This window comes from Oryza brachyantha, chromosome 7, assembly GCF_000231095.2.
Source record: "Oryza brachyantha chromosome 7, ObraRS2, whole genome shotgun sequence".
Classification (NCBI taxonomy): domain Eukaryota; kingdom Viridiplantae; phylum Streptophyta; class Magnoliopsida; order Poales; family Poaceae; genus Oryza; species Oryza brachyantha.
Genome location: NC_023169.2, coordinates 11,300,663 through 11,325,823, shown reverse-complemented (window position 1 = coordinate 11,325,823; position 25,161 = coordinate 11,300,663). Strand labels below are relative to the sequence as shown.

Below are 25,161 nucleotides of genomic sequence, written 5' to 3'. Positions count from 1 at the left end.
GTACTAACTGGTATGACTCATGACTAATTGTCTCACAATACAAATCCAACCATCTAGAATTATCTATATCAATCGAATGACTCAGATCGACTTTACCTCCCTCACTGTCATGCATAGACAAATTCTCTATATATTATAAACTTCATATAAAATATAAATATATATATTTCATATATATAGCTCATATAATTATGATATATATTGTGTGTATATTCCTATAATTATCAAAAGTAATGAAGTTGTGACTTGTTGAGTTTAGAAATTTATAAGATTAATCATTGTACACAAAATTGGATTTTTGAATTACATACGATGAATATTTATGATTAAGTTTTTCGTTTACCAAAGAAGTAGATCACAATTGCGTTGTATTAAAGAGTCATACTCACATATTCAAAAGATTTATATTTAGTTCATCTTTAGTATATACATGCCTTAATAACATAGTGGATGATATACATATGACCATGAAATTCTTTTGATTGAATATGACTATGCCTTAATAACATAGTGGATGATACACATATGGTCATGAAATTCTTTTGATTGAATATGACTATGATAGATAAAATTGTGCAATGTCCGAAACATAAACTTTCTTTCAATTGATTTATTTTCATCATCAAATGTCACCGTTCATTAGCACAAGTATATTTGATATATGACTGGAGTCAAATTAAAGTACAATTAGACCGATTTTACAAAAAATAATTTAACTAACATATAATTAAATAATGTATGAATATAAATATTATAATACAGTGCGTTAGCACGAGTATATTGCTAGCGGACTTTGGTGTGGTTACCTCTTTATTTGATAGGGTAAGATTAACTATATAGTAAGTACTACCTACGTTTTATAATGTAAGATGTTTGACTTATTTGGTTGTAACGTTTGATCATTTGTCTTATTCAAAAAATTTGTATAAATATAAAAAATGATAAGTTATGCTTAAAATTCTTTCGATAATACAGTAAGTCACAGACAAAATAAATGATATTTTCCGTAATTTTTTGAATAAGACAAATGATCAAACATTAAAAAAAGTTAAACATCTTGCGTTATGAAGAGTATATAAAAAATTCATCCTGAATCAGCACGTGCTAAAGGTAAAAGCCACGTCATCAAAATCAGGCTTGATAAAAACAAATCCATCGCAACAAAAAAAAAGGCACGATACTAGAAGAAATTAGCAGGGTTGAACAGTGTAGTATTAACGTCGTCTCTAGGAAAAAAAAAGTACAAACTGGGGAACAGGCGGCCACCAAAAGATGCTGCTCCCAATTACCCGTACGATACGTGGACTGCTGCTCTCCCGATCTCTCCGTGTGCGTAATTCCTGCCGTCGCCAGTGCTCGTCCCTACTGGATCAGGTCAGGTGGCCACCGAAAGACTGTAGGATCTAGACATTTTGATGGCTAAAAGGAAGGAGACGATAGCTCACGAGGAAGACGGCACCGGCGGCGGCGTCGATGGCGGTGAGGAGAAGAGAATCCTAGCACCGATGACGGTGACGACAACGCCCCTCAAAGCTTCTAGATCGGTCGTCCTCTGCAAGTTCTTCCTCCTGGGTGGCAAGACCTTGTGGAGGGGAGGTCGCCGTTGGTGGAACTAAGCTCCCACCGGCAGATCGGGTGGTCGTGAGGTCATGTATGCCCGCTACTGCCATGGAAGAAGAGGGAAATGGCTCCACCGGCAAGGGGCTCATCTAGAAGATGATGACATCGACGATGGGTATAGGGGCGATGAGCGAGCAAATAGGGAGAGAGAGTTGATGGGGTGCGTGACCCCTCTCTCCCTCTCGTAACTAGGCACAGGAGCGGATCTAATGTAGGAGTCGCGGGGCTCTAATTTATGTTAAACCCGTTAAAGCCAGGGGAACCTTCATTAAAATCCTCCTAAAAAATTATAGCATTGATTCCTAAAATTTTATGGTAAAGATCAATAGAAGGGGACTGAAAATTTATCTAGGTTGTTCAGACTTTAGACTACTCTAACCTCGTTGGCTAATCCGTCACTAGCTGGGCAACCCCGGGCTACACCCGCTCACCCTTATGACTGCACAAGCTCAGCCAAGATGAGGCAAAGCTTGATTCGAGTGGCATTTTGCATGCGTGAAGTCACGCGTTGAAGGTCGTGTGAGCAACCAAACAATGGTTGCATGCACCCTGGGTGCTAGCCATCCTCTGTGTGGGTAATCAAACACACCCTTAATCGGATCACAATAGATACAACCGTTGATGGGTCGGGCCCATGATTGTTACCATCAGTGCCGTAGCAGAGTCCGCCAGTAACAGGGATGAGCATATTAAATTACTAATAAATAATAATATAAGTTAATCATTCTATATCCTATTGTAATTAGTACAAATTAACAATAAAATTCAAATACTACAAATAAAACTTTTATATACGTGTTTTTAGCGAACTAAATTCAAAAACTAAAACTAAATTACTATGAAAAACATCAAAGCCAATTGTAAATTTAAGGTTGAAAATTTAAATTTTGGCTTATCTTTACTAGTTTAAAGGGAGAGTTTTGTCCCTTCCATCCATCGCTCCTCCCACGTCGCACGGAAAAAAGCTCACCCATGCACCTAAAGAAAAAAGAAAAATGAAAACAATAAAAAGCATGCACGCACGGATGCACCCACCGCCCAAGCACCCACGCACGAACCACCCCAGTTGTTGTCATCCGTCACCTCCACCGTCATTCGCAACTGCCATAGTCGTCCACCGCCTCCTTCTTCACTGCCTCCACCGCCGCCACCGCTTCTCTGTCGCCCTGGCTTTACACCGTTGTAGTTAGCCGCCATCGCCACCATCGTCTGCCAACTCCACTGTTGCCGTGCGCCGGAAGGGAGGGGGAGGAGGTGGTGGTGGAGGGTGTAGCGTCCGCCACGAGGAGAAGGCGACCGCCATGGTAGGGGGATTGAGATCGGGTTCGTGGTGGAGATGACAACAACGATGGTGCGGCTATGACAACAGTCGCGGTGTTGCTAGTGCTACCGGGGTCGACCAGGACAGGCATGACAAAGGTGGCGAGGACGACACTCTTCGCAACGACCATGACGACGACGGTGTGGCGGCTACAACGGCAAGAAGGTGCATCAAGTCGTAAGCAGGACATGTACTCATGTGATTTAGGTGTTTTTAAGGTACCCTTCTATAATTGTGAGCTATTCATTACTTTGGATCCAACAGATCTGATTTTCTTATACTATGCTGATAGTAATGTAGTAGAAATTTTATAGGGATAAAATTGAAACTAAAATATAAAATATTAAAATAAATTTGTGTATAAGATTTCATGTAAAATAGATGAATTGTTAAATATATCTTATCAAAGTTTTAAATAAAATGTTTAATATACTTATAAAATATATTGCTATATTTAAATTTTAGTACACTACCCTACCCTTCCTACTAGAAGGTACCATAACACAATGCCCTTCCGTTAAGAGGAGAATTTTTTGGGCTGGAAATTTAGTGATTTTGCGCAAGCATGTTTAGAGATTTTGAATGATTGAATGGACATGAAAGCATGGTAGTCTGGTTCAGCAAAGCTAGCAAACAATCGTAGGTTCGAGTCGCTTGGGAGAATCGAAATCTTGCTCAAGAATCTCATGCCAAATCTTTTACTACTAGCAATCATTTTTTCCCTCATGGCTCCTTGCCATCCCATTTTTAGTAGATGCAAATTAATATATGGGTGCATTCTCTGGTCCTTTTAACTGCAGGAATGGGCTCACCAAGAACTTTTTTACTGTTGCTTCATGAGAGGATTAAGCATAGAGCTTAGTGTCAGAAACAACCATTAGATGTGCTAGCTTAGTGTCTAGAGTTGGCAGTAATAAGCCCCTCTACTCTCGTTCTTGCTCTTGATCGGTTCTATGTCTTCAGAAATCTCGGTTGGTATTTTTCTAGGTCTCTGTAGAGATTTTTTGCATAGCCAACAACAGTTGTATATGGAGACGTCGGATAGGGGCAGACAAATTTCTGTTGATCTTGTGAGAGAAAATGATAATTCATAATTTACACCATTTTGACATGAACTTTGCTTATCTGCTCTCATCCAGACAAAGCCAACTAAAACAAGTATCGGCAAAAACCGTACATAATTGAGTTTTCAGAAAACGAGTATTGAAATTTGTGCTTAATTTGAAACAATTATTTCCATGCGAACAAATATAGCACTCTTGCGAAGCACGGACATGTAACTAGTAAACATAAAAAAGCGAAAATATGAGGTTGTTTATCTATATTGTCCTTTCCTCATCTCCAGCTTAGGCACGGTTTGGCAAGGTGATTTGGCTGAAATTTTCCATGGCATGTAGGACAAGATATTAGAAAATGAATAGGTAAGCATTAAGATACAATTAAAAATCATATTTATTTGTTTTTTAGAAATATGTATATAAAGTTTTTCTAAAAAACATAGCAATTTGAAAGGGCACTCACATTAGACAAGAGAGTAGCCAGCCCAGTAGTAGATTTGGTACCTATAGTTTAGGGCCTGTTTGGGAGAGTTTCTCTTAGCTATAGTTTTTCCCAAAAGCTACTCGAAATAGTTCACAGCTTCTAAGAATCTTCACTACTTCTAAGAATCTGTAGTTACAGATTCTGAAAAATGAACTAAGAATTCAGAAACTAGAGAAGCTGGGTTTAGTAATTTTTTCAGATTCTTAGAAGCTACCAAGCAACTGTTTCTCAGAATATAAAGCTCCCCAAACAAACCCTTAGTCTCTTCTTGTACCGAATGCCGTAGTCAACCTCAACATCAATATTTTCTTTCTTTATGAATTAAACAACCAACGTATCATTTCTGCTAGGACTTCTTCCCTTCTAAGTCCGCGTTCTTCGCACCATATTAATAACCCAGATTCCCTTGTTTTTCACACACATATTTCCCCAACTGCTAAACGGTGTATTTTTTAAAAAAATTTCTATAGAAAAATTGTTTTAAAATCATATTAATCTATTTTACAATCTTTTATAACTAATAGCTAATTAATAATGTACTAATCTCTTACTATATTTTCTGTACCGGATATCCTACCTCTAGATGAACGCAGCCTAACTATAAGCAAATGGTTACCTCTCTACCTGATATATGTATAGAGAGTAACTTATTTGTATAACTTCTAGCTAAAAATGGTATAAGCATTCAAGAGTAATATGACACAAATACTTCTCGATAACTCAATGCACGTGTTTTTTGATGTGTCCCATTTAGCGCCACTCTCGAAAGTCTTGCATGGGACAGGCAAACCACTACAGGGTCACAAGCAAATCACTTCAGTAGACATGGTTTTTTTTAAAATTTTCCAAGTGATTTCTTAACATCAGCAAAAGTATGTGAATATGGTCGATGTTTTTTTTTTATCGAAAATTGTTGTTATTGGAAGTTTTTGTTTTGCCATTTTCAAAACAAAATTTTCTTATAAAAAACTCGTTCCTTGCATAGCGAAAAAAAGCACATGTGTTTAACTTAATTATTGTTGTTGCGACATAGGTGTAACAAATGACGATCGTTCACACATAACTCACCTTTTTTACCCACTATAGAGACTATGGAGACATTAGAAGATAAAAGGTGTGCATACATGTAACTCACCTACACACTATAGAGACGTTAGGAGACAAAAGTGTACATGACTAGCAATGTATACCTGCTTAAAACTTTTGTGCACTATAACCACTTTAACGGATATTGTTGCTTATTTCTTGTTCATAGTATTTTTTTCATGTTGTAATAAGTGACGTCGTTAACTTTTCGACGCATATTTATTCGCTCGTCTGCTTTGAAGAGATTACATGATTACCATTTATTTTTTGTGGTTGGATCTATAATTATATGTATTTCAATTAAACTTACATCTTTACATACTTATATAAACATGTTAAACAAAATAAATGGTTAAGTGTACCCTTATAATTAAACAACATTAATCAAAACAAATGGTTAAGCGTACCCTTACAATTCAACAACATTATTTATTAAAACATATAGGGGATATGTCTTAAATGATCTAAATTTGATACAACTATAATACATTATATACAGTAGAAACAAGAAAGGAAAGCGGTATAATTTGCTAAGAGTGACGAGCAAGGCAAGTACTCCGTATCACGCTTCAGTTTTTTTAATAAATAATTTTATTACTAAATCTCGGAGAAAAATAATTTCGCTATATGAACCTTTTGGTCACGTTAACAATATTGACGTGACAAGATAACGTTGTCACGTAGAGTATTTAGCGTGTCTGCCACCAACACTGGCGCAGCCAAAATGTTCATACGGTGAAAATATTTTTCTCCTAAATTTAGTAATAAAATTATTTATTTAAAATGTTTAAAAAATAAAAAAATTCATCACGATTCTTCTTCTTCTTCCCCAAAGGCGAAGCAGCCGTGGAACTTTCCGGAACAGCCCGGACATGTGCCCCTCCCTCGTCTTTACTCCACTTCTTTCGCTGCGCCCCTCCTCTCTCGCAACTCGCAACCCTAAAAAAAAATCGCAACCACCGAGGAAAGAAAGAAAAAAATTTTTCTCCCCCCCTCCGGGCCGGAGCAACCGCCGCGCGGCCCGCCTCCCCCGATCCGATCGCCGCCCCTCTCGCTCGCGTGGTTCGTGCCGCAGCTGGCCATCTCGCTAGCTTAGCCGACCCAGCAGCAGCAACCCTAGTCCCCCCTCCGCCCTGCTCGGCTGCTCCCCCTCCAGCTGCGTGGACCGGGGTCGTCGGGGTTGCCAGCCGACTCCGCCTTGGCCTCCTCCGCGGCTCGGACCCTCTCTCCAGATTCCACGTATGGCTCGATCCTCCGCGTTTTTTTGGTTCGGGAATTCAGGGCTCGTTCTATTGGGAAAGAACAATGGCCGGTTTTGATTCAGTGTGACGGAAGCATTTCGGGACTAAGGGGGGAAGGGATGCGATTGTGAGGCTGTAACTTCTCGCAAAGTTCTCATTTTGGAGTTCGGTCCTAGCCAGTATAAGCTGCCATAATCTTGATGTACTGCTTGTTTGCTATATGCATCATGTTCTCAGAGGAGGGAACAATTAGGATCTCCATCTTCTATTATATGTTTGATGGATTCTTAGAACTATTGAATGCTCTATAATGTTAAGCCAGAAATCGGTGCCAGTTTCTTTGTAGATGCATGTGAGAACTTACGTCTACTGGAACTCCTTTAGGATCTCAGTGTGGGTTATCGGGTTCTGTAATCTTAGAGGTGTGGAGTGAGTTGCCTATGAAGAACTCTGAACATACGTAGGCGGCATCGTTGTTGCGTTTATACGGTCTGTGGCTTATGCGACATCTGACTATTTCGTTCCTCTTTGTGTAGTATGTCGGATGATGCTTCTAACGGCGCCAGCAGTTCAACAGTAAAAGCTGGTGATGATTCGGAGTCTACCATTGAGATCAACATCAAAACCCTGGATTCGCAAGTTCATAAACTCTCTGTTCAGAAGAATGTAACTATGCTTTGCCCCACTTGACTGTTTGGTTTCATGTCTCTCTGCTGTTGACTTTAGAGCTAGAAATGCTATAAAATGTCCATTACCTGCATACTGTCAGTTGTATTTAGAATTACAAGATGAATTCTCCCATGTGCTTATTTTGAGACAAGCTAATCACTGAAACTTTTAGGCATCTGTTCTGGCCCTTAAAGAGAAGATTGTAGAGGCAGCTGGCATTCCTGTGGACCAGCAACGGTTGATTTTTAGAGGAAGAGTCCTAAAGGATGATCACCTACTGTCAGAATATCGTATCCTTTTTTTCCCTTTGTGCTTTTCTTTTCAATGTTTAAAGTATGCTCAAACCATCTATATCTCACTTCGCTTGTTAATGTTGACAACTTGAGCTATATATATTATTTTACATGCATTTTGTTTCCCTTCTTTAGTTGCTTAGTTACACACAAGCTGTTAAGATACATATTTCTTTGGGTAAGTAGTGGTGATTTCATTACTGCGAGAAGATTTCAGCGCCTGATGCTTTTGTTAGAACACAGGCTGCCTGATTTGGTAATGATTTCATAATAGCCTTGCAATCAGACAAACAAAGTAGTACAATGTCAAATTGAAATATCTAAGCATTAATTCTTTGCAAATATGGACTAGAACCTCAAATCATTACAGGGCTTGGTTATATTTGTTAGTTTGAGGCGGTTCTGCGGTTGAACACTTGAACACAAGTACATAACAGCATCGTTGGTTGATTTTTCTAGATCCCATGGTGGTGATGACTGATGAGGGGTTTGTTTGATTAATGATTCTCATCACCACAGGATATAATCTATTGTTTTCTAGTTTTTTATGATATTTCTTTTGTAGACATAACAGTTGTGATAGCTATATCCTTGACAACCTCAAGATCTGGAAGACGGGTACACATTGCATTTGGTTGCTCGGCGTGCAGCTGCTGAAGGCCAACATTCTTCTGGAGCTCCTGATGAAAACGCCCATGCTAATGGTAAGTTAAGTTGGCGATTGCTTTGAAGATTATACCATCAATATTTAATGCACCTGAATGACAATGATCTATTGGTTCTCAAAGCCTAGTATCTTAAACAGTAATTGTGCACTTTTACTGTTGAATACCATTTTTCATGTGCCCAGTTTATAAGGTAAACAAACTGTGGCATGTGTCAAGATCATTCTGAGATAAGTAGTATATATCGTTTGAAGGGCTGAAAAAGTGTTATTGCTAGTTATTATTGTAAAAAGTAGCTAGGCATGCATTCAGGTTGATAGGATGAAGGATTGAAGAGTCCTTTGCTTTACCTTTATTATTATTGTAAAAAGTAGCTAGGCATGCATTCAGGTTGATAGGATGAAGGATTGAAGAGTCCTTTGCTTTACCTTTTTATTTAATTTGTGAGCTATGAGTCACCATTGTTTAAATGTATCTGTGTAAGCATTAGTGTGATTCTAGCTTTAATGAGTCTACCGATAGCATATTGCAAATCAGCTTGGGTTATATTGCCTGGCAATGAACTTGGGTTTCAGGAGGCATGGACTGGAACTGCCCTATGTACTACCAGATTTTTTTTCCTCAGTACCTGATTTTAGGTTATATTTTACAGCAATATGCTGAGTATGGGACTGATAAGCCTTTTACATTTTTGATGATGGTACAGTTAATGTTGCTGGAAATGGAGGACTGTTAGGAGATATCTCCAGGGTATGCTTCTAATATTGTTTTGTCTTGTATGCATCTATTTGAAAATTGACTAATCTGCTTAGATCTTAGCAACAACTACAGGTTGACTTCAGTTTTTCGTTGAATTCTTTTTTATTTACTCCCTTCTAGGAAATTATAGAGGCTATGCATTCTGAGGGGATGATAGATGACCTGGCTAGGGTATATGCTTTGTTCTAGTGTTCTATGCATTTGTCAAAATGGGGACCAGATGCCTCACTTGTCCATTGATGTAATTTCCTCCCTTCTGTTTATCTGCAGAGTGTCCGGGATATTCTTGGTTCCATAGGTCTTGCGATGCCTGGTGGCATGACAAACGCTACATTTTCGGTAATAAGATGTTTCTTCTTTAGGTCTGATTAGAGTACCTGAGACAACATTGTATTTGATTTCTATATGTTTACTTAACTAGGTACCTTTAGGCACTGCACCGGAAGGGGCCAATAATATCAATGTAAGAACTCAACCAGGGAACCATGCACAACCAGGGTTTTCAATTCTGAATCATCAAATCCAAGTATCACAACTACAACCAGCAGGCTCAATTCCTCGCAACATGGTTAAATAATCTGTACCTTTTTTCTTTGGTGTTTTGCGATGTATACATCACCATTATAATTTTTAGCACTGTTGACAGGTTATTCCTGATTCTCTGACAACTCTTTTGGAGTATATCAACCGCATGGACCAAGTATTACAGAATAACGGTATTTTTTTATTCATTTTGTAATTTTTAAGTTCTTTATGTGTCATAAAAGACCATCACATTCATTTTAGTGTTCAAAATTCAGGTACTCCATCTGTTGATTCAAATACCGAGCAACCACCAAGATCAGATGATGCTTATCTAAGTCAAAGATTTCCAAGTCCTGAGGTTCTGGTGTCAGTCATTGAAAGAGCTCAACAACTTCTTGGTGGCAGTGCTTCTTCTTCTCTTTCAGTACGTTAACTTCTCTGGTAGTTATATTCAGTTCTTTTTAGCAGGTTCACTCTTTATTGTGATACATTGATGTATAGTTTATCCTCAGTTAATATTTTATTTCATTTCATGATGGTTTTTCCTTCTTTCTAGCCTGCAAAACAATTCTCTTTGAATACTAGTATGTTGCCAGTTCATTACTTTCTCAGTTCTTATTTGAGGCAAATCTATGGAGAGCTAAACCAACAGAATTCATGGAATGGCTGATACAACTTGTTACAATATAAATGATTAGGCTGTATAAGCACTACTAGGCGAAATTTTTAGCTACTTCATGTTACAAAAATAACACAAAAGTGTTGCATGCTGAATATGTTTCTTGTTTTGCCTTGGTCACAAAGCCTGCCTTAGTGCAGTGTACCACCGCTCTGCATTATTCTTGTATATCATATGAGGATTCACATAGTATTTGTAAACGCTGTATGCTTTTTCTTTGGCGGACTGATCCTATTTCTGCTGACATTTTCCTTTCAGTGCCATACACTTCATGGCCTGCTTTTCATTATTTTCTGGTGTTCATTGACATGTGGCTGGTCTAAGTGGATCCCCAAAATATCATACTTTTCAATTTTGAACCATTTGAAACAATTGCATATTTGCCACTATACACAGATGCAGCTTCAAGATTGAATACAGTGAAATAGCTAACCCCTGAATTCACAGATAGATTCTTCTATTTGTACATTTTCATGACCCTCTGTTAACCCGATATTTGTTTCAGCATCTCGCACAGCGAATTCAGAGAGATGCTAGCACTGGTGATACATCTATACGAAGCCAGATCCAGAATGAATCTGCTCAGTTGGGAGTAGCAATGCAGCATCTGGGTGCAATGCTTTTGGAGCTTGGTCGAACAATGATGATGCTTCGGATGGGGCCATCTCCTGTATGCTTAATTTAAATTCTCTATCATGTTGTTTAACTGATTTCTACATGTGCTAATTTCTGAAAGCTTCTTATTTCTGTAGGCTGATGCTTTTGTAAATGCTGGATCTTCTGTTTATATAAACTCTGCAGGACCAAATCCAATCATGGTTCAGGTGATACACTAATTTGCTTTGTCATGGTGGTTTTGATTGTTGTGCCACTTTAATAACACGAACACATTCTCTTGATCTGCAGCCATCTTTTCAAAATACTCCCCCTTTTGGACTTTCCAGCATACCAGTTCTTGGTGGAATTTCTGGCACCTTTGGCATTGTTGACCCTTCTCGTTCATCTGGTGTCAACACCCATGGTAAGATCACATTTGAAATACTCTTCGGTGGTTCTTTTGGGTGTGCTCAGCTGAATCATGAAGCTACCATTTCAAATCCTTAATCAAATGGCTATGGAACAATTTAGCGTCCCATTTTTATTGAGCAATTCAAGCCAACTCCTTATGGCCTACCATTATAAACTATAACACTATTTGTTAGTAGGTAATTTGTCTGTTCTTCTCCATATCGTCCCCTTTTCTCCTGATTTACCCTAATCACAACCCAAAGATCATAATAGCTGTAACATATTAATGGGATTTTCCACAGGGTTTAGTTACGCCTGGATACTGTCATCTTGGTGTCCTTTAATTTCATTTTCTTTTCACATTTTTGTCTCTCCCAAGTTTCCACTGAGAATCAATATCCTTTACTAGGTAATTCTACGACAAGTGGGTCATCAGCTGGTATGGCCACTGCTTCTGTGGGTACCGTCAATGATGGCCGTCAAAATGTGGAAAGAACTCAAGGAGGTAACCCATCAGCTAACTCAATGCATGGAGTGCCAACAAGGACAGTAATTGCAGCCATTCCTGCACGGCCCACGGTTGAGGCTCCAAACCATGTCCTGAGTGTTATCCTGCCTGTTCAAGTGAGGAGTCAAGTAGCAGTGCCTAATCAATCCAACCTTTCTCAAGGTTCACACACTGCGGTGGGCAGTGGATCTCAACCAAATGCAACAGACACTATTCCACAAGCTTCTGTAGGTGGTGTTGCTAGCGTTCCTTCTATAGTGGCACAAATAAATGCACAAATAGCCAATGCATTGAGTGTGAATCAACAAAGCCAGGTTTCATCATCTGAGCAAAACACAACAGTTCAGGGATCTCGCCCCATCACAACGAATGGAGCTGACAATGCTCAGTCTGTGGCATCAGCAATTACGCAATTGCAAACTGAGCTATCAGATATTAATGGTGGACGCACTTCACTAAATGCACAATCATATGGTGTGTTTACCTTGTTTTTAAAGTATTAGTATTCTCTAATGGAAAATTTACTGAACCGTTAATGATTCCTGTTTGTTTTAATTTCTCTAATCAGATATTCCTCCTTCAAATACATCTGACCGCAATTCATCATCGGAAGGCAGCAGGACCAAACATGCAGAGATGGAAGGGATTCATGCAGATAATGTTGGAAAACCTTCTGGGGAATCAGCATCGGCCAACTTAGCAGGGCAAATTGCAGCCACCTGTACAGATGATAGTTCTGTTAACAGATCATCTGTAAATTCTCCACAGAAGAACATGCCATTGGATGGAGTATCTTCACAATCCATTATACCAAGTACAAGTAGTAGGTCTGAACCAGTAGGTCTTGGTGGAGGTCTGCAGCCTAAGGTAATTAGTTATTTATTTCTGATGTTTATTGCTTAGACTGCTGTTTCGTGGACTTTGTTGTCCATCATATCTTAGTGGGCTAATTTGACATGATTGGCTCAAAGATGGCATCAGAGACCCATTAGTCAATTACCTAAAATCCGGTCGGTAATTTCCCCTGACCCAATGAATACCTGTATAAAAATTTCAGAAATATGGTCAAAATTGAAGAAAATCACAGGTATTATGACTTATGGCACATAACCCCAGGAATTTTGGTTCTTAGGTTTCACAAAACCAGACCCCTACACATGTTAAGTATGCAATTACTTAAAGTTTTCATCTTATAAACTGTCTATGAAAACTTTAATTATTGATTTTTTTAATATAAGTTAGTTTACATTTCCCTATTTTCAAAAAATATTGTTTTAGATATGCTAAATTTACTTGAGATTTGAATAATCTAGGGTTTTATGGAACCCTTAGACCATAAGACCTCTGGTTATGTGCCACAAGTGATAGTTCTCATGGTTTTCTGTAACTTTGACCATCAAACATGGGGTTTTCTGAAATTTACTCTAATATAGATGAAGTGAAGTGAATCCCAGGCTTCTGCATAACTAAAATGGTGAAGTTGGTTGGATAGGATGATCTATGCTTAAATCTGCCTACCACCTTCTCACACACACACACACACACACACATATATATATGCTCTTTATTTGAATGCTACTTTGTCATATAGATGTGCCCTATGAGTGGATTGTTCATTTGTTTTATGTTATGCAGTTGTTTTCTATCATGTGTGGGTCAACCGTGGGTGTGTATCTAGGGACAAACTTTACTCATGAGTCATAAGTGGGTTTGGGTCCTCCAACGGATATAAAATTTTCTTGTGGAGTTCAGTTTAAAATTGTGAAACCTAACATGTATAGATCCATTCCTAACCGTTGGCTGCAGTTTAGTTGGTTGTTTTTATCACTTTATTTCTGTGGATGTACACATTTGATCTGAAAGAGGATACACATACCATTTTACTAAAAGTAGTATGTCACTAATACATGTTGAAACTGTTTTGGTGCAGAGACGGAGCAGAACATCAAAGCCACCTGGGAGTAGCAGTGATGCTGGTGAAGCCCTTAATTCCTCTCGTGTCAGCAATAGCCAAGATGCTGTTTCAATGGGCCAGCAGGTTCTGCAAGCCCTTGCTTCACAAAACAGTAATGTGAACAGAAGCAGCATTGCAGATTCTCCACCTCCATCCATTACCTCACAGTTCTCTGGTGGAATGCCTCCAAGAAGACAGGGTGGTGAAGGACAAGTTGATTTTGGCAGTATGATATCCAATGTGCTCAACAACCCAGTTTTTGGCAATCTGCTGTCCAATGTAGCAGAGCAAGCAGGCATGGGTTCTGCAGGTGATTTGAGGAACATGGTGGAAGAGTGTGCACAGAGCCCTGCAATGATGGATACTATGAGTAATATAGTGCAAAATGTGGATGGGTCAGGAAGAGGTATAGGTGGCCTTGACTTGTCTAGAATGATGCAGCAAATGATGCCCGTTGTATCACAAGTTCTTGGTGGAGCTGGGGCCCATTCTGCTGGTACAAATAGTGGACAATCCAGATTGCAGCCCCAGCACATTGACATGAGAGTGGATGATGCTTCAGATTATGGAAGTTCTCAGGTAAAGTCATCCCGCTGAATAGGAGAACTGCCTGCATTTGCATTTTTCCTGCTTAGTAAAATGGCCTACGGAATAAGGCTTGTGTTTATATGGTTTATTTGTGATCTGGACAAATGTTCTTCATCTAAAGGGTTCAGAGTTATATTTATAATGGAAAACAATAGCTGTTTTAACTTTTTGATAATTTCATAAACATTCATCTTTTTTTCATGCACAGATTGATCTACACCAAGCTTGTCAACACATTGAGCAACATAATTCCCCCAGGGATATCTTCAGTGCTGTCCTTGAAACTGCTTCTCAGGCTTATGGTGAAGATGAGAGTATTGAGGACATGCTCGAGGAGCTTGTCAGTGATCCAGAACTTACAGATGTATGTTCTCAAAAAGCTGCTCTTAAATATATAACAAGGTCAAATAATTGTCATAGGATGTCATATATTTGATATGGTAGGATGATATTATTTTGGGACGTACAGTGGGGAGATTACATTATACTCCCTCTATAAAAAATATTTATCGTTTCGGACAAGATTTGATTGACCATCAATAATTTCTTAAATGGTTGAAATACAAGAATTTATTTCAACACTATTGTTTGTAAGAATTTCAGAAGTTTGACCAAATCTTAACCTAAACGACAAATATTTTTGACTGGATGGAGTAATATATAGATAGATAAAAAAGACAACAGATAATTTTGTTGGTACAATAAGTGATATTAGCTTATACGATCTTTTGTCAATGTAGATCAAAATCATGATAGAATTACTCCTGGAAGAATTACCCTGTTTTCCCTCTGATTAATCCTAAACTGCTGCAACAAAATGCCATTTCTCAGGACTACCTGAAACTTCTGCTTCAACAAGTTCGCCAGAGGATACAGTCGGCATCACAGACCAGGAACCAGTCTTGAAGGACAGGAAGGTGATCCAAGGTGGTATAGAGGTGATTGCATAGGCAAGGTGGTTAAACCATGCAGGTATTCACTGCAGTATTTATTTCAAGTTCAAAATGGACAGAAGCCAGGGTTTGGTTTTGGTGGTCATGATTAGGCGCCCCGTGGATGTACATGTGCTGTTCTCTCTAATTTTTGCCTTGAGATAATGTTACCCCACCCATTCTACCGTTTTAGTTGTTCTACGGATTTTGTTAGTGGTACATAGCTATCATCAAGAGCTGAGAATTTCTGAATTATCTGTGGCGTCTGTGGTCGTTTTAAAGTCGTTTGTGAACGTGCTGTTTTTGTTCTTCATATTGGAAGATCATCCCAGATTGGCTCAAATTTTAGTTTGGAAACGTACGAAAGAGAACAGTTGATTGAGCTGAACATCATTTCCTACACTTTGGTACTCGCTTAACCCAGCAACATCCACCCCATGGACTGCTCTACGGCCTCAACAAGACAGTGAAAAATGTACTTGCGCATGGTATGCAAAGTTGTAAATAGTGGAGCATGCTAGGGAATCTGTCCTATCCTAGGATATAAGAGCATATTCAACAGCTCATCTAAATTTGGTCATCCATATCTTTATCTGGATGATCGAAACTAATTTTATCCTTCATATTTTTAAGTACTCCACTAGATCATTCATATATAACATCCTCTATATCTCTTTGAAGGATGAAAAGAGATCATCTAAATATGAAGGTTCTTTTTTCTAATATGGATGATATCTAAAAATAAATGATAGAATAGCCGTTCTTGGAGCTCAATTTATAGTTTTCATCTCTATTTTTAGGATAGAGGATGGGATAAATGAACCGTTGCGAATGCTCTAAAAGGGCAGAACACTATGGGCCTGTTTGGGAGAGCTTCTTCTAGCTGCAGCTTTTCTCAAAAGCAGCTTCTGTCAAAAGCTGCTTTAAACGGTCCGTAGCTTCTGAGAATCTTTAGTTACATATTCTAGAAAATGAACTAAGAATCCAGAGGAAATCTAGAGGCTGAAGAAATTGGGTTTAGAAGTTTTTTCAGTTTCTCAAAAGCTAGCTATCAACAGAATCTAAAGCTCCCCTAAATACTCGGATTTACTCCGGCCATGGCTATGCAACAATTGTGACAACTGAATGGAATAAAATTTGAAAGGTGAAGGGATAGAATGGCCAGAACAACCAATCGATGTACTATCTCCATCCTAAAATAAACTTATTTTTTTTCCTAACTTATTTTTCAGTTTTTAAGTTTTATCTCCGTCCTAAAATAAACTTATTTTTTTGTCCTAACTTATTTTTCAGTTTTTAAGTTTTTAGATGTAATATTTAACTCTTTGTCTTATTAAAAAAATATATAATTAATTTTTTAATTTTTTTAAATGTTATTAGATGATAAAACATGAATAGTACTTGACGTGTGACTAATTTTTTTTAACTTTTCTATAATTTTTTAAATAAGACAGATGATCAAACGATGGACACATAAAAAATACGGTCTTTTTGGGACAAAGGTGCTTATTGTACTTTGGAAGATTGTTTGATTTTGTAATAGCTATTTAATTATATAAATGATGGAATTAATCGCTGAAAAACTAAAAATCTATTCTAGAAAGACACTGATAAACTTTATATAATTTTTTCACAAAATATATATTGTTTAGCAGTTTGGGACCTATGCATGTAAAAAAATGATAAAATCTAAAAAAAAATTCTAGCAAAATAATGCAGCCTTATTCTTCTCAGAATCTTAGAACCGACCATTCAAAATCTCTTCTACTTACGGATGGAGAGCTGAGCTGCAATATGAGCAAGGGCACCCAAGGTACTGTGATTCTGTGAGCAGAAGGTAGTAGTGGAGGTAGAACACAAAGGGTGAGCGGAAGCGTCTTCTCGAGTTCGTGATTGGCTAGGACTAGAGACTGTTTAGGGAGCTTCTTCAAGCTGTAGCCTTCCTAAAAGCTGCTTCAGCCAGAAGCTGCCCCAAACGGTACACAGCTTCTGAGAATCTGTAGTTATAGATTCTGGAAAATAAACTAAGAATCTAGAATCTAGAAAAGCTGGGTTTAGAAGTTTTTTCAGATTCTCAAAAGTTAGCTACCAAGCAGTTGTTTCTCAGAATCTAAAGCTCCCTAAACAGGCCCTAGATCAAGTTCCGTAACGGGCTGAGCCCGTTATTCCATGGTGAATCAGCATATTTGCATTGCATCTCTCAACAAGTATACCTCGATTTGTGTGTCACTGCACTGTTGCCTAGTTATTTTAAGTCTAAGAGCAAACCTATCAGATCATCTGTCATATCATCTATGTAAGAAAAAAAAAAGGTCCAACAAATTATCTTCTCATCTTTTAAAAATAAAATATCTTCCATACTGGATTGATAAACTCTAAATATGTTCTCTCTTCCTCATTCATATCTCAACATCCGATCCGAAGAGGAGAGATCAATATCAAAAGAGATGGTTGCAAAATTTTAATAATATATATATGAATGATGTAATAGAGATGTTCCATTGCAGTAATGCATGATATGAATAAAGAATTAATTTTGAATGATCATTCAAATAACAATATGAGTTGCTGAGTTTGCTCTAAGATGCGCGTAACGTATTGCTTTCATATTCTTTTTCTACAATCTTTTGAGATAGTCTCCATCAACCTCACTTTTTCAGCACTTGATCAATAGCTAGCTAAACACTAACCCGTATCTTTTTATCTTTTTCTTTTTTTTTAATACAAGGAATGTTCTAACCCAACCATCCAATTTTTTTTTGTTTTGCTAAGAGTCATCCTCACAGATATAAAAATTGCGATATATACAAGCATAAAAGTGTGTGTGTGTGTGTTTCTGTCATGGTACGTCGTGGGCTTCCACGCGCGTCGTGCATGGGCCATCAGCCTGGATCCTCCTCCGCCCGCTGCCTGGGCCAGCCTCACCCCATGGCCTTGGCCGGCTTGCTGTCGCTATTGGGCCGCGCCCTAGCGCTGGGCTGGTCGTGCATGCGCCCGTGGCTGGGTCACCTCGCTTTTATGGGCCACCTAAGAGCAAGTTCAATAGTATAGCCAACTACTAGCTCCAATTTATCTATAGTCAATCTAATAGCCAATTTATACAATAGTTATCAATAAAATATTAGTACATGATCCTACATGTCATACACATATCATGTCTTGGGGTCCGTATGCAGCTGGCTATAAATTAGTAGCCCGTCTTTCTTCTCTCTTATCTCTTTAAAAATATGCTTATAGTTGACTTATAGCCGCTATCGTACATGCTCTTATATATTCCCGCAACGTTGCCGATAGAAAATATGCAAATTACAAGCGGTGGAATTACAGAGTGCCTATGGTTTTGGATGCGGTTGTTGAGTGGGGCCGGGGTGAGGGGCACGTTTTTTCTGCACGGGTGGGGCCTCCCGGTTGTCTAGACGGACATGTCTTCGATCTCCATGGAGAAGAAGAGATCGTGGGCTGATAGGCCCGGCTAAACAATGCCATGTCTTCTCTTGGAACAATGGGCCGATAACTGTTGCACTTTACCCAAGCACTTCTCTAACTATTTCTCCGATAAAAACGTTTAGCACATCGATGAGTTTATTTACTGTGCTAAAGTTGATGGGTTCAAGGTTATTAATGTTATGAAAAAAAGCAATTTAGGATTATCTAAAATACGAAATAATACAAGACTCGACTGGATGGCTTGGATTAACGACAACATGAGTCATATGTTTGGATTATAAGATCTATCTAACACTAGCCACATGCACTATAAGTTCTGATATGATTATCCCTAACCATTAATTCTTACAGCCCACCCGCACGATGATTATTCAACGTGCATCTTCTTTTTTTTTTTTTGTTTTTAACGTGCATCTTCTTAAACTCGATCTTGGTGTTTCCCTGTCCAAATTTAAACTAATAAGCTTATCATTATCGCGCATGATTCTTTTTATCCCGTGACGAAGCACGGGCGTTGTGGTAGTTACGGTTTTCTAGTAGTATGTATGAAAGTTTAGCTTGAATATCGTGTAAGTTTAGAGCAGTTAGAATAGCAAACTATAAATCAGCTATAAATATATTTTAAGAAGATAAGACAGAAGAGTAGCGAGTTATATATTTATATATAGCTATAGCATGAACTCCAAGACTCGATGTGTGCACAATAAGTGGGACCAGGTATTATTAGTGTAGTATATGTTTTGTATATAACTATTGTATAAATTGACTATTAGATTAACTATAAATGATTTAGAACTAGTAGGTGGCTATACTATCAAACTTGCTGAGCAGGTACAATGGCAGACTATAAGTAAGCTATAAGCATATTTTAAAGAGATAAGAGGGGAGAAAAAAGAGAGGTGGACTACTAATTTGTAGCCAGCTACATACGGGCTCCAAGACAAAATGTCTGTATGACATGTGGGACCATATATTGATATTTTGTAGGTAACTATTGTATGAATTGACTATTAGATTGGTTATAGATGATTTAGAGCTAACAGTTGACTATACTATCAAACTTGCTCTTAGGTGACCGATAGCCTGGACCTTGCCGCTGCCTCAGAGCGAGTATAATAGTAGACTATAAATTAACTATAAGATGATGTGGAGGAAAGAAATAATAAAAAAGGAGTGAGGTTGTCTCTCATGCAAGAGCCAGCTATACACCAACTTTAAAAAAATACATTTAATGCAAAGATAAGAGAAAGAGATAAGAGATAAAAATTATAGCCAACCTTATAACTGATCTATTATATGTGTTGACTATAATATAAGCTTATAGTTAGTAAGTTGGCTTTCCTATTAAACTTGCTCTCATCACTCTACAATTTAATTACTGTATAGTTATTAATTATTATGCTACAGTACATATGAAATCAGTTTTTCAAATAAAATGTCAGTGTCGCACCATTCCTTATCTAAAACACGCCCCTTAACGTGAAGTCCTGTCGCACAATTATAACAACAAATTTCGTAGTTTTATGTATACACGTATACACATTAAGTCACCTCTAAACATAAAAGAGATTCTGATGATAAATCATCTAAACAAGAACCAGTATGAAATCAGCAATAAATAGGCAATAATAATATAAGCAGGACTAAATGAATCAGATGCCCCCCATTTCACCAGAGGCCTTATTTAGTTCCCAATTTTTTTTTCCAAAACCATTGCATCGAATTTTTAAACATCTAAATAAAGCATTAAACATAGATAAACCAAAAAACTAATTGCACAGTTATGAAAGAAATCTTGAGACAAATCTTTTGAGCCTAATTAGCCTATGATTAGCCATAAGTGCTATAGTAACCACCATGTGCTAATGATGGATTAATTAGGCTCAAAAGATTCGTCTCGCGGTTTCTAGGCTAGTCGTGAAATTCGTTTTTTCATTTGTGTCCAAAAACCCCTTCCGATATCCGGTCAAATATTTGACGTGACATTTCTCCCAAAAATTTTCTCAATCTAAACACCACCTAAGCTTAGCCCGGTCACTGGTGTAAGCTTAGCCCGGTCACTGGTGTAGAAAGAAAACGAGGGAAGAAGAGAAGGCGAGGCGCCGCCGCACGCTCGCAACGGCACGTACGGTCCCATTCCATACTAGCGGTGCCTCGCATCGGACTCGATGACACAGGCATGAAATCATCCCTGCGTCCGCGTACGCCTTACGCCGGTGGCGGTGGGTTGGGGTTGGCCATGCATGCCGACGATGAATGCGTGTCTGCAGCATCATTCATCATCTGCTTAGAGCAGGTATATCAGGAGACCAGTTATAAATATATTTTAAAGAGATAAAAGATAAAAAAAAAAGAGAGCAGTAGACTATAAATTTATACCTAGCTATAGCACAGGCTCTAAGACGTAGTATATGTATAACATGTAGGACCATGTATTAATATTTTATAGTATAAATTGACTATTTAGATGAATTACAGCCAGTGGTTGAGTATAATATTGAACTTGCTCTTAGCGGTAGAGCAGGGTCCCGGGAATCGAGCAATCGGACGTGTCGTCGTGTGAAATTAGTTAATAGGTGATGAAATCAACTTCAGTCGGGGGACCCAACAAGCCGTTCGCGTCCGTTTCGTTCCCCTCATTCATCGTGCATGCCGGCCGGCTTTGCTGTGAGCCATGACCTCATCCATCGATCCCCAGTTATTACTCCAACAAACCGTGTCCGTTCGAGCTAACCCGTTGCAGTCATGTGTGGCCATCCAAAAATGAATAAAAGCGAATCCTTCAGAGCAAGTTTAACAGTTAGCCAACTACTGGCTTCAATTTATTTATAGTCAATCTAATAGCTAAATCATATAATAGTTATCTCCAAAATATCAATACATGGTCCCACATGTCATACACATATTTTGTCTTAGAATCCGTGTGCAGCTGACTATAAATTAGTAGCACACTCCTCTTCTCTCTGTCATCTTATTTTTTTAAAATATACTTATAGCTGGCTTATAGCCTGCTATATACCTGCTCTCATGCATCCCTCGTAGCTCCACTCACTTGCTTGCACGCTGACGTGGAACTTTTCAATAGCTATCTATAAAGATAACGGCAAGGCAATTTTATCCGTTGGAGATACCGTATAAATATAATATTTAATGTTATATGTACCGAGTCTTGTTTAGGATTTGATTCTTTGCAAAATGTGAAACTTTTGCGCTAGTTTTTTAAACTCATGCACTTTATTTAGTAGGAAAGTGTACACATGTCATGAGTAGTCCTCGACACCGAGGATTGAACTGTATACACCAGTAGTTTTGCAAAGAGGACCTTTAAAGACGGCCAAATTAACCTAAGCTCAGGACTTTTGCAACAAAGGATTTTAGAAGATCCAAAAAAAAGCAATCAGACCCTTCGTTGCTTCTCTGCCTGGACGAAGACATCTATGACGACGACGACGGTAATTTGAACACCACAAGCAGCTATAGATGAACGCCAAGAAGCAAACCCAAAAGGGGTCTTCGATGGAGGTTGAGGCTTCATTGACTGCAACAAGAAAGTTTAGCCACTCATTGAAGATCCGTCTGCGTTGACGAAGAAGGTCGACGTTCTTGCGAATGGATCGCCAGAGATAAAGGTAAAGGCCGGCACAGCCCGCTAAAGCGCAAACCTGCAGCACATCCAGTTGAAGACACCATGGAAAAACTCAAAACTGTCACCACAGAGATCAACATCCATGATATTACACCGAGACCAGAGGACGCGACGTCGATAACCCCTCGAGCTGCACAGAGAAGGAAAACACAAACAAAACAAAACAAAAGGATTTAGCCTACTACAGAATCTATCAGACTAACCTGAACCCCACCACCGGTGACCGAAGTCACCGGAGTCGGAGGGGAAAGGGGGCCGACGAACTCTTCGCGGCTGGCTCGAGAGGAGGAGGAGGAGCGAGGGGCAAGGGGAAAGGCGGCAGTCCCGACGGTACGGCGCGGGCGCTCGCTGTCGCCTCATACACACTTGAAGAGTCATCCTAGAGTCGGCTGGAGATGCTCTTATCGGCAAGGCAGCAATCAAATGCATGCGTGTGTGTTGAGTTGCGTCGATCCCAACTCCAGTCCAATCCTTGTGAGTTATGACTCGTGACATCGCAGGCGAACTGGCGATCGAGGCAAGCATTGTCGCACACACCGAACAGAAGCCATGCATGTGCCATCGATCATCCTGACGTACCCCTGACGATCCAATCACATCGATCTTGGTACTTCTGAACTCCAGGCATTACGGCCGAGGCGGTGTCACGCAAAGGCCGGAACTGGGCGGAAGCAATTTTTTAGCACACGGGTATATGTATACCAGTTGTTTGTATGTTATTTAAATAGTTATAAAAAATTATGAAAAAATTTAACAAGATAGTTTAATATCAGTTATATCACTCCACCAACAAGCAACTTTAAATTCAACTTCTACAAGTTGTAACAAAAATAACGAAAATATTTATGAATATACATATACTTAGTTTCAGTTTTGTTTGTTTGTTTTGTTATAACTTGTAGAAGTTAAATTTAAAATTACATGCTTGTGGAGTGATATAAATCATATTAATCTATCTTATCAATTTTTTTCATATTTTTTGATTACTATTTATATGATATACAAGCACATAGGGTGTAGGTACACCCGTGTGCTAAAAACTATTTCCCTGACTGACTGGGCGAGCACAACGGCGAAACAAATGACACGACGATTCCAATTTCGACGACACAAGACGATCGATAACTCGGTGAGACGAGCAACGGAGCGAGCGAGCGCCGACGGCCGGCAGCCGGCCGAGGCAGTGACCAGCGACCGCGGCTGCCTCTTCCTTATCCTCGATCCACGTCTACCATTCTGCTCCGTACTTCCTTACTCCGTCCACTCTAAAATATAAACATTTCTATTATTTAAACCTTATACTATAATATAAACATTTTACCAATTCCCACGATTTCGATCACTCTAATGATTTAGAGTTAATTAGATGCTTAAAAAAGAAATTTAATTAATTCAAAATTAAAAAAATAACTAATGAAGTGACTAAAAGAGATTTTTATAATATCCCTTTAGTCTATGATAAACAAATTAGAAATATTTATATTTTGGAACGGGGTCGGTGATTCGTTAGATGTTTGCACTGTAAGTTGACAGATGAGAGTTGAGGCATTGAATCAAAATTCAGAAGTAATATGAATGAATGTTTGATTAAGTTTCAAAAAAGAATGAATGTTTGATTGACATTTCTTTTTTATTTTAAATCACAGGAAGGAGACAAAGTCGTTATTCTTCAATCCTCCTCATTTCTTGTACTACAAGTTATATAATTGTCTAAATTATGTCTTATATTATATGGATCTAAAATTATGCGGACTTTTTTAGTTTACTCGAAATTTTTTTTGGACCATACATTATGCCTTCGTTCAATGGTTGATAGTTGTCTAACCTCATTGGTGGTAAGAACTCAAAACAAGGAAACATTTTACATAGCATTAAAAACATCATTTTGGATATGCATGTTAACTATTAATAAGATATCATATACAGTCTTTTCAAATTTAAATTATGATCTCCAAAATTTATTTATAAAGAAAATTTTATCCACCGTCTTTGTGAATCATATTTAAAAACTATCATGAAATTTGATGCCAAAATGTTAAAATTTTTAAATTTGCTATCAACTCAAATTTGTAGATGCAAAAACAATTAACTGGTAATTTAAAACTACAATAGAAATGTTGAAGAACCTATGTATTTGGCCATGCCACCAACTTTGACGTTGCAAAATAACGCTCCCACGCAAAGTTTTTGTTATGATAGGCTTTCCACGTTATTGTCAGCGGCGTGGCAGTATTGTCTTGGCAAGCTAGTGATAGTGGCGTGAAGCCAACCAGATTGCTTGATGACGTTGTCTTGGCGTGACCAAAAGGCTCATACGGTGAAAATATTTGCCATGAGGTTTGGTAATAAAATTATATATTAAATGTTTAAAAAATAAAAAAAATCGAAGTGATGCGGTAGTTCACTGCACATCGCCGTGTGCCGTGCTGCAGCGTGCAAGTTAACGTAGGGGGTATCAATTATCATATCAACAACTGTAGCGTCTTAACGTCGTAGTTGTACATCACTCTGTAGAATGGTTTGTTGACTCGCAGTCGGCAGTCAGTCATAGCAAAGACGAAGGGGCTGTTTTGATGGGAAATTTTTTTTTTGATAGAAATGTCATATCGAACGTTTGATCGGATGTCGGAAGGAGTTTTCAATTACAAATAAAAAAAAATTTCGCTGCTCGTCTGAAA

At 38.4% G+C, this 25,161-nt stretch overlaps 1 protein-coding gene and 1 long non-coding RNA gene across 3 annotated transcripts; one reads left to right on the top strand and one right to left on the bottom strand.

Moving 5' to 3' along the window:
* Positions 1-6,466: 6,466 nt before the first annotated feature.
* Positions 6,467-16,016, top strand: LOC102717727 (ubiquitin-like domain-containing protein CIP73). 2 transcript variants are annotated; one of them, XM_006657666.3, is made up of 18 exons: positions 6,467-6,808; positions 7,347-7,476; positions 7,652-7,769; positions 8,378-8,476; positions 9,144-9,187; positions 9,317-9,367; positions 9,467-9,535; positions 9,618-9,764; positions 9,843-9,912; positions 9,997-10,145; positions 10,906-11,070; positions 11,153-11,224; positions 11,307-11,421; positions 11,818-12,390; positions 12,485-12,783; positions 13,847-14,449; positions 14,667-14,822; positions 15,290-16,016. In XM_006657666.3, the coding sequence occupies exons 2-18, from the start codon at positions 7,348-7,350 to the stop codon at positions 15,362-15,364; spliced, it is 2,934 nt and encodes a 977-aa protein (XP_006657729.1). In that variant the 5' UTR covers positions 6,467-6,808; position 7,347; the 3' UTR covers positions 15,365-16,016. The 2 variants fall into 2 exon arrangements, with proteins under 2 accessions (XP_006657729.1, XP_006657730.1); XM_006657667.3 differs by lacking the exon at positions 9,317-9,367.
* Positions 16,017-22,052: 6,036 nt separating this feature from the next.
* LOC121055027 lies at positions 22,053-23,057 on the bottom strand. The gene is made up of 2 exons (XR_005812248.1): positions 22,500-23,057; positions 22,053-22,375 (listed from the first exon to the last, which is right to left on the bottom strand). It is a non-coding gene; the product is annotated as an uncharacterized LOC121055027 (long non-coding RNA).
* Between the last annotated feature and the right edge of the window lie 2,104 nt (positions 23,058-25,161).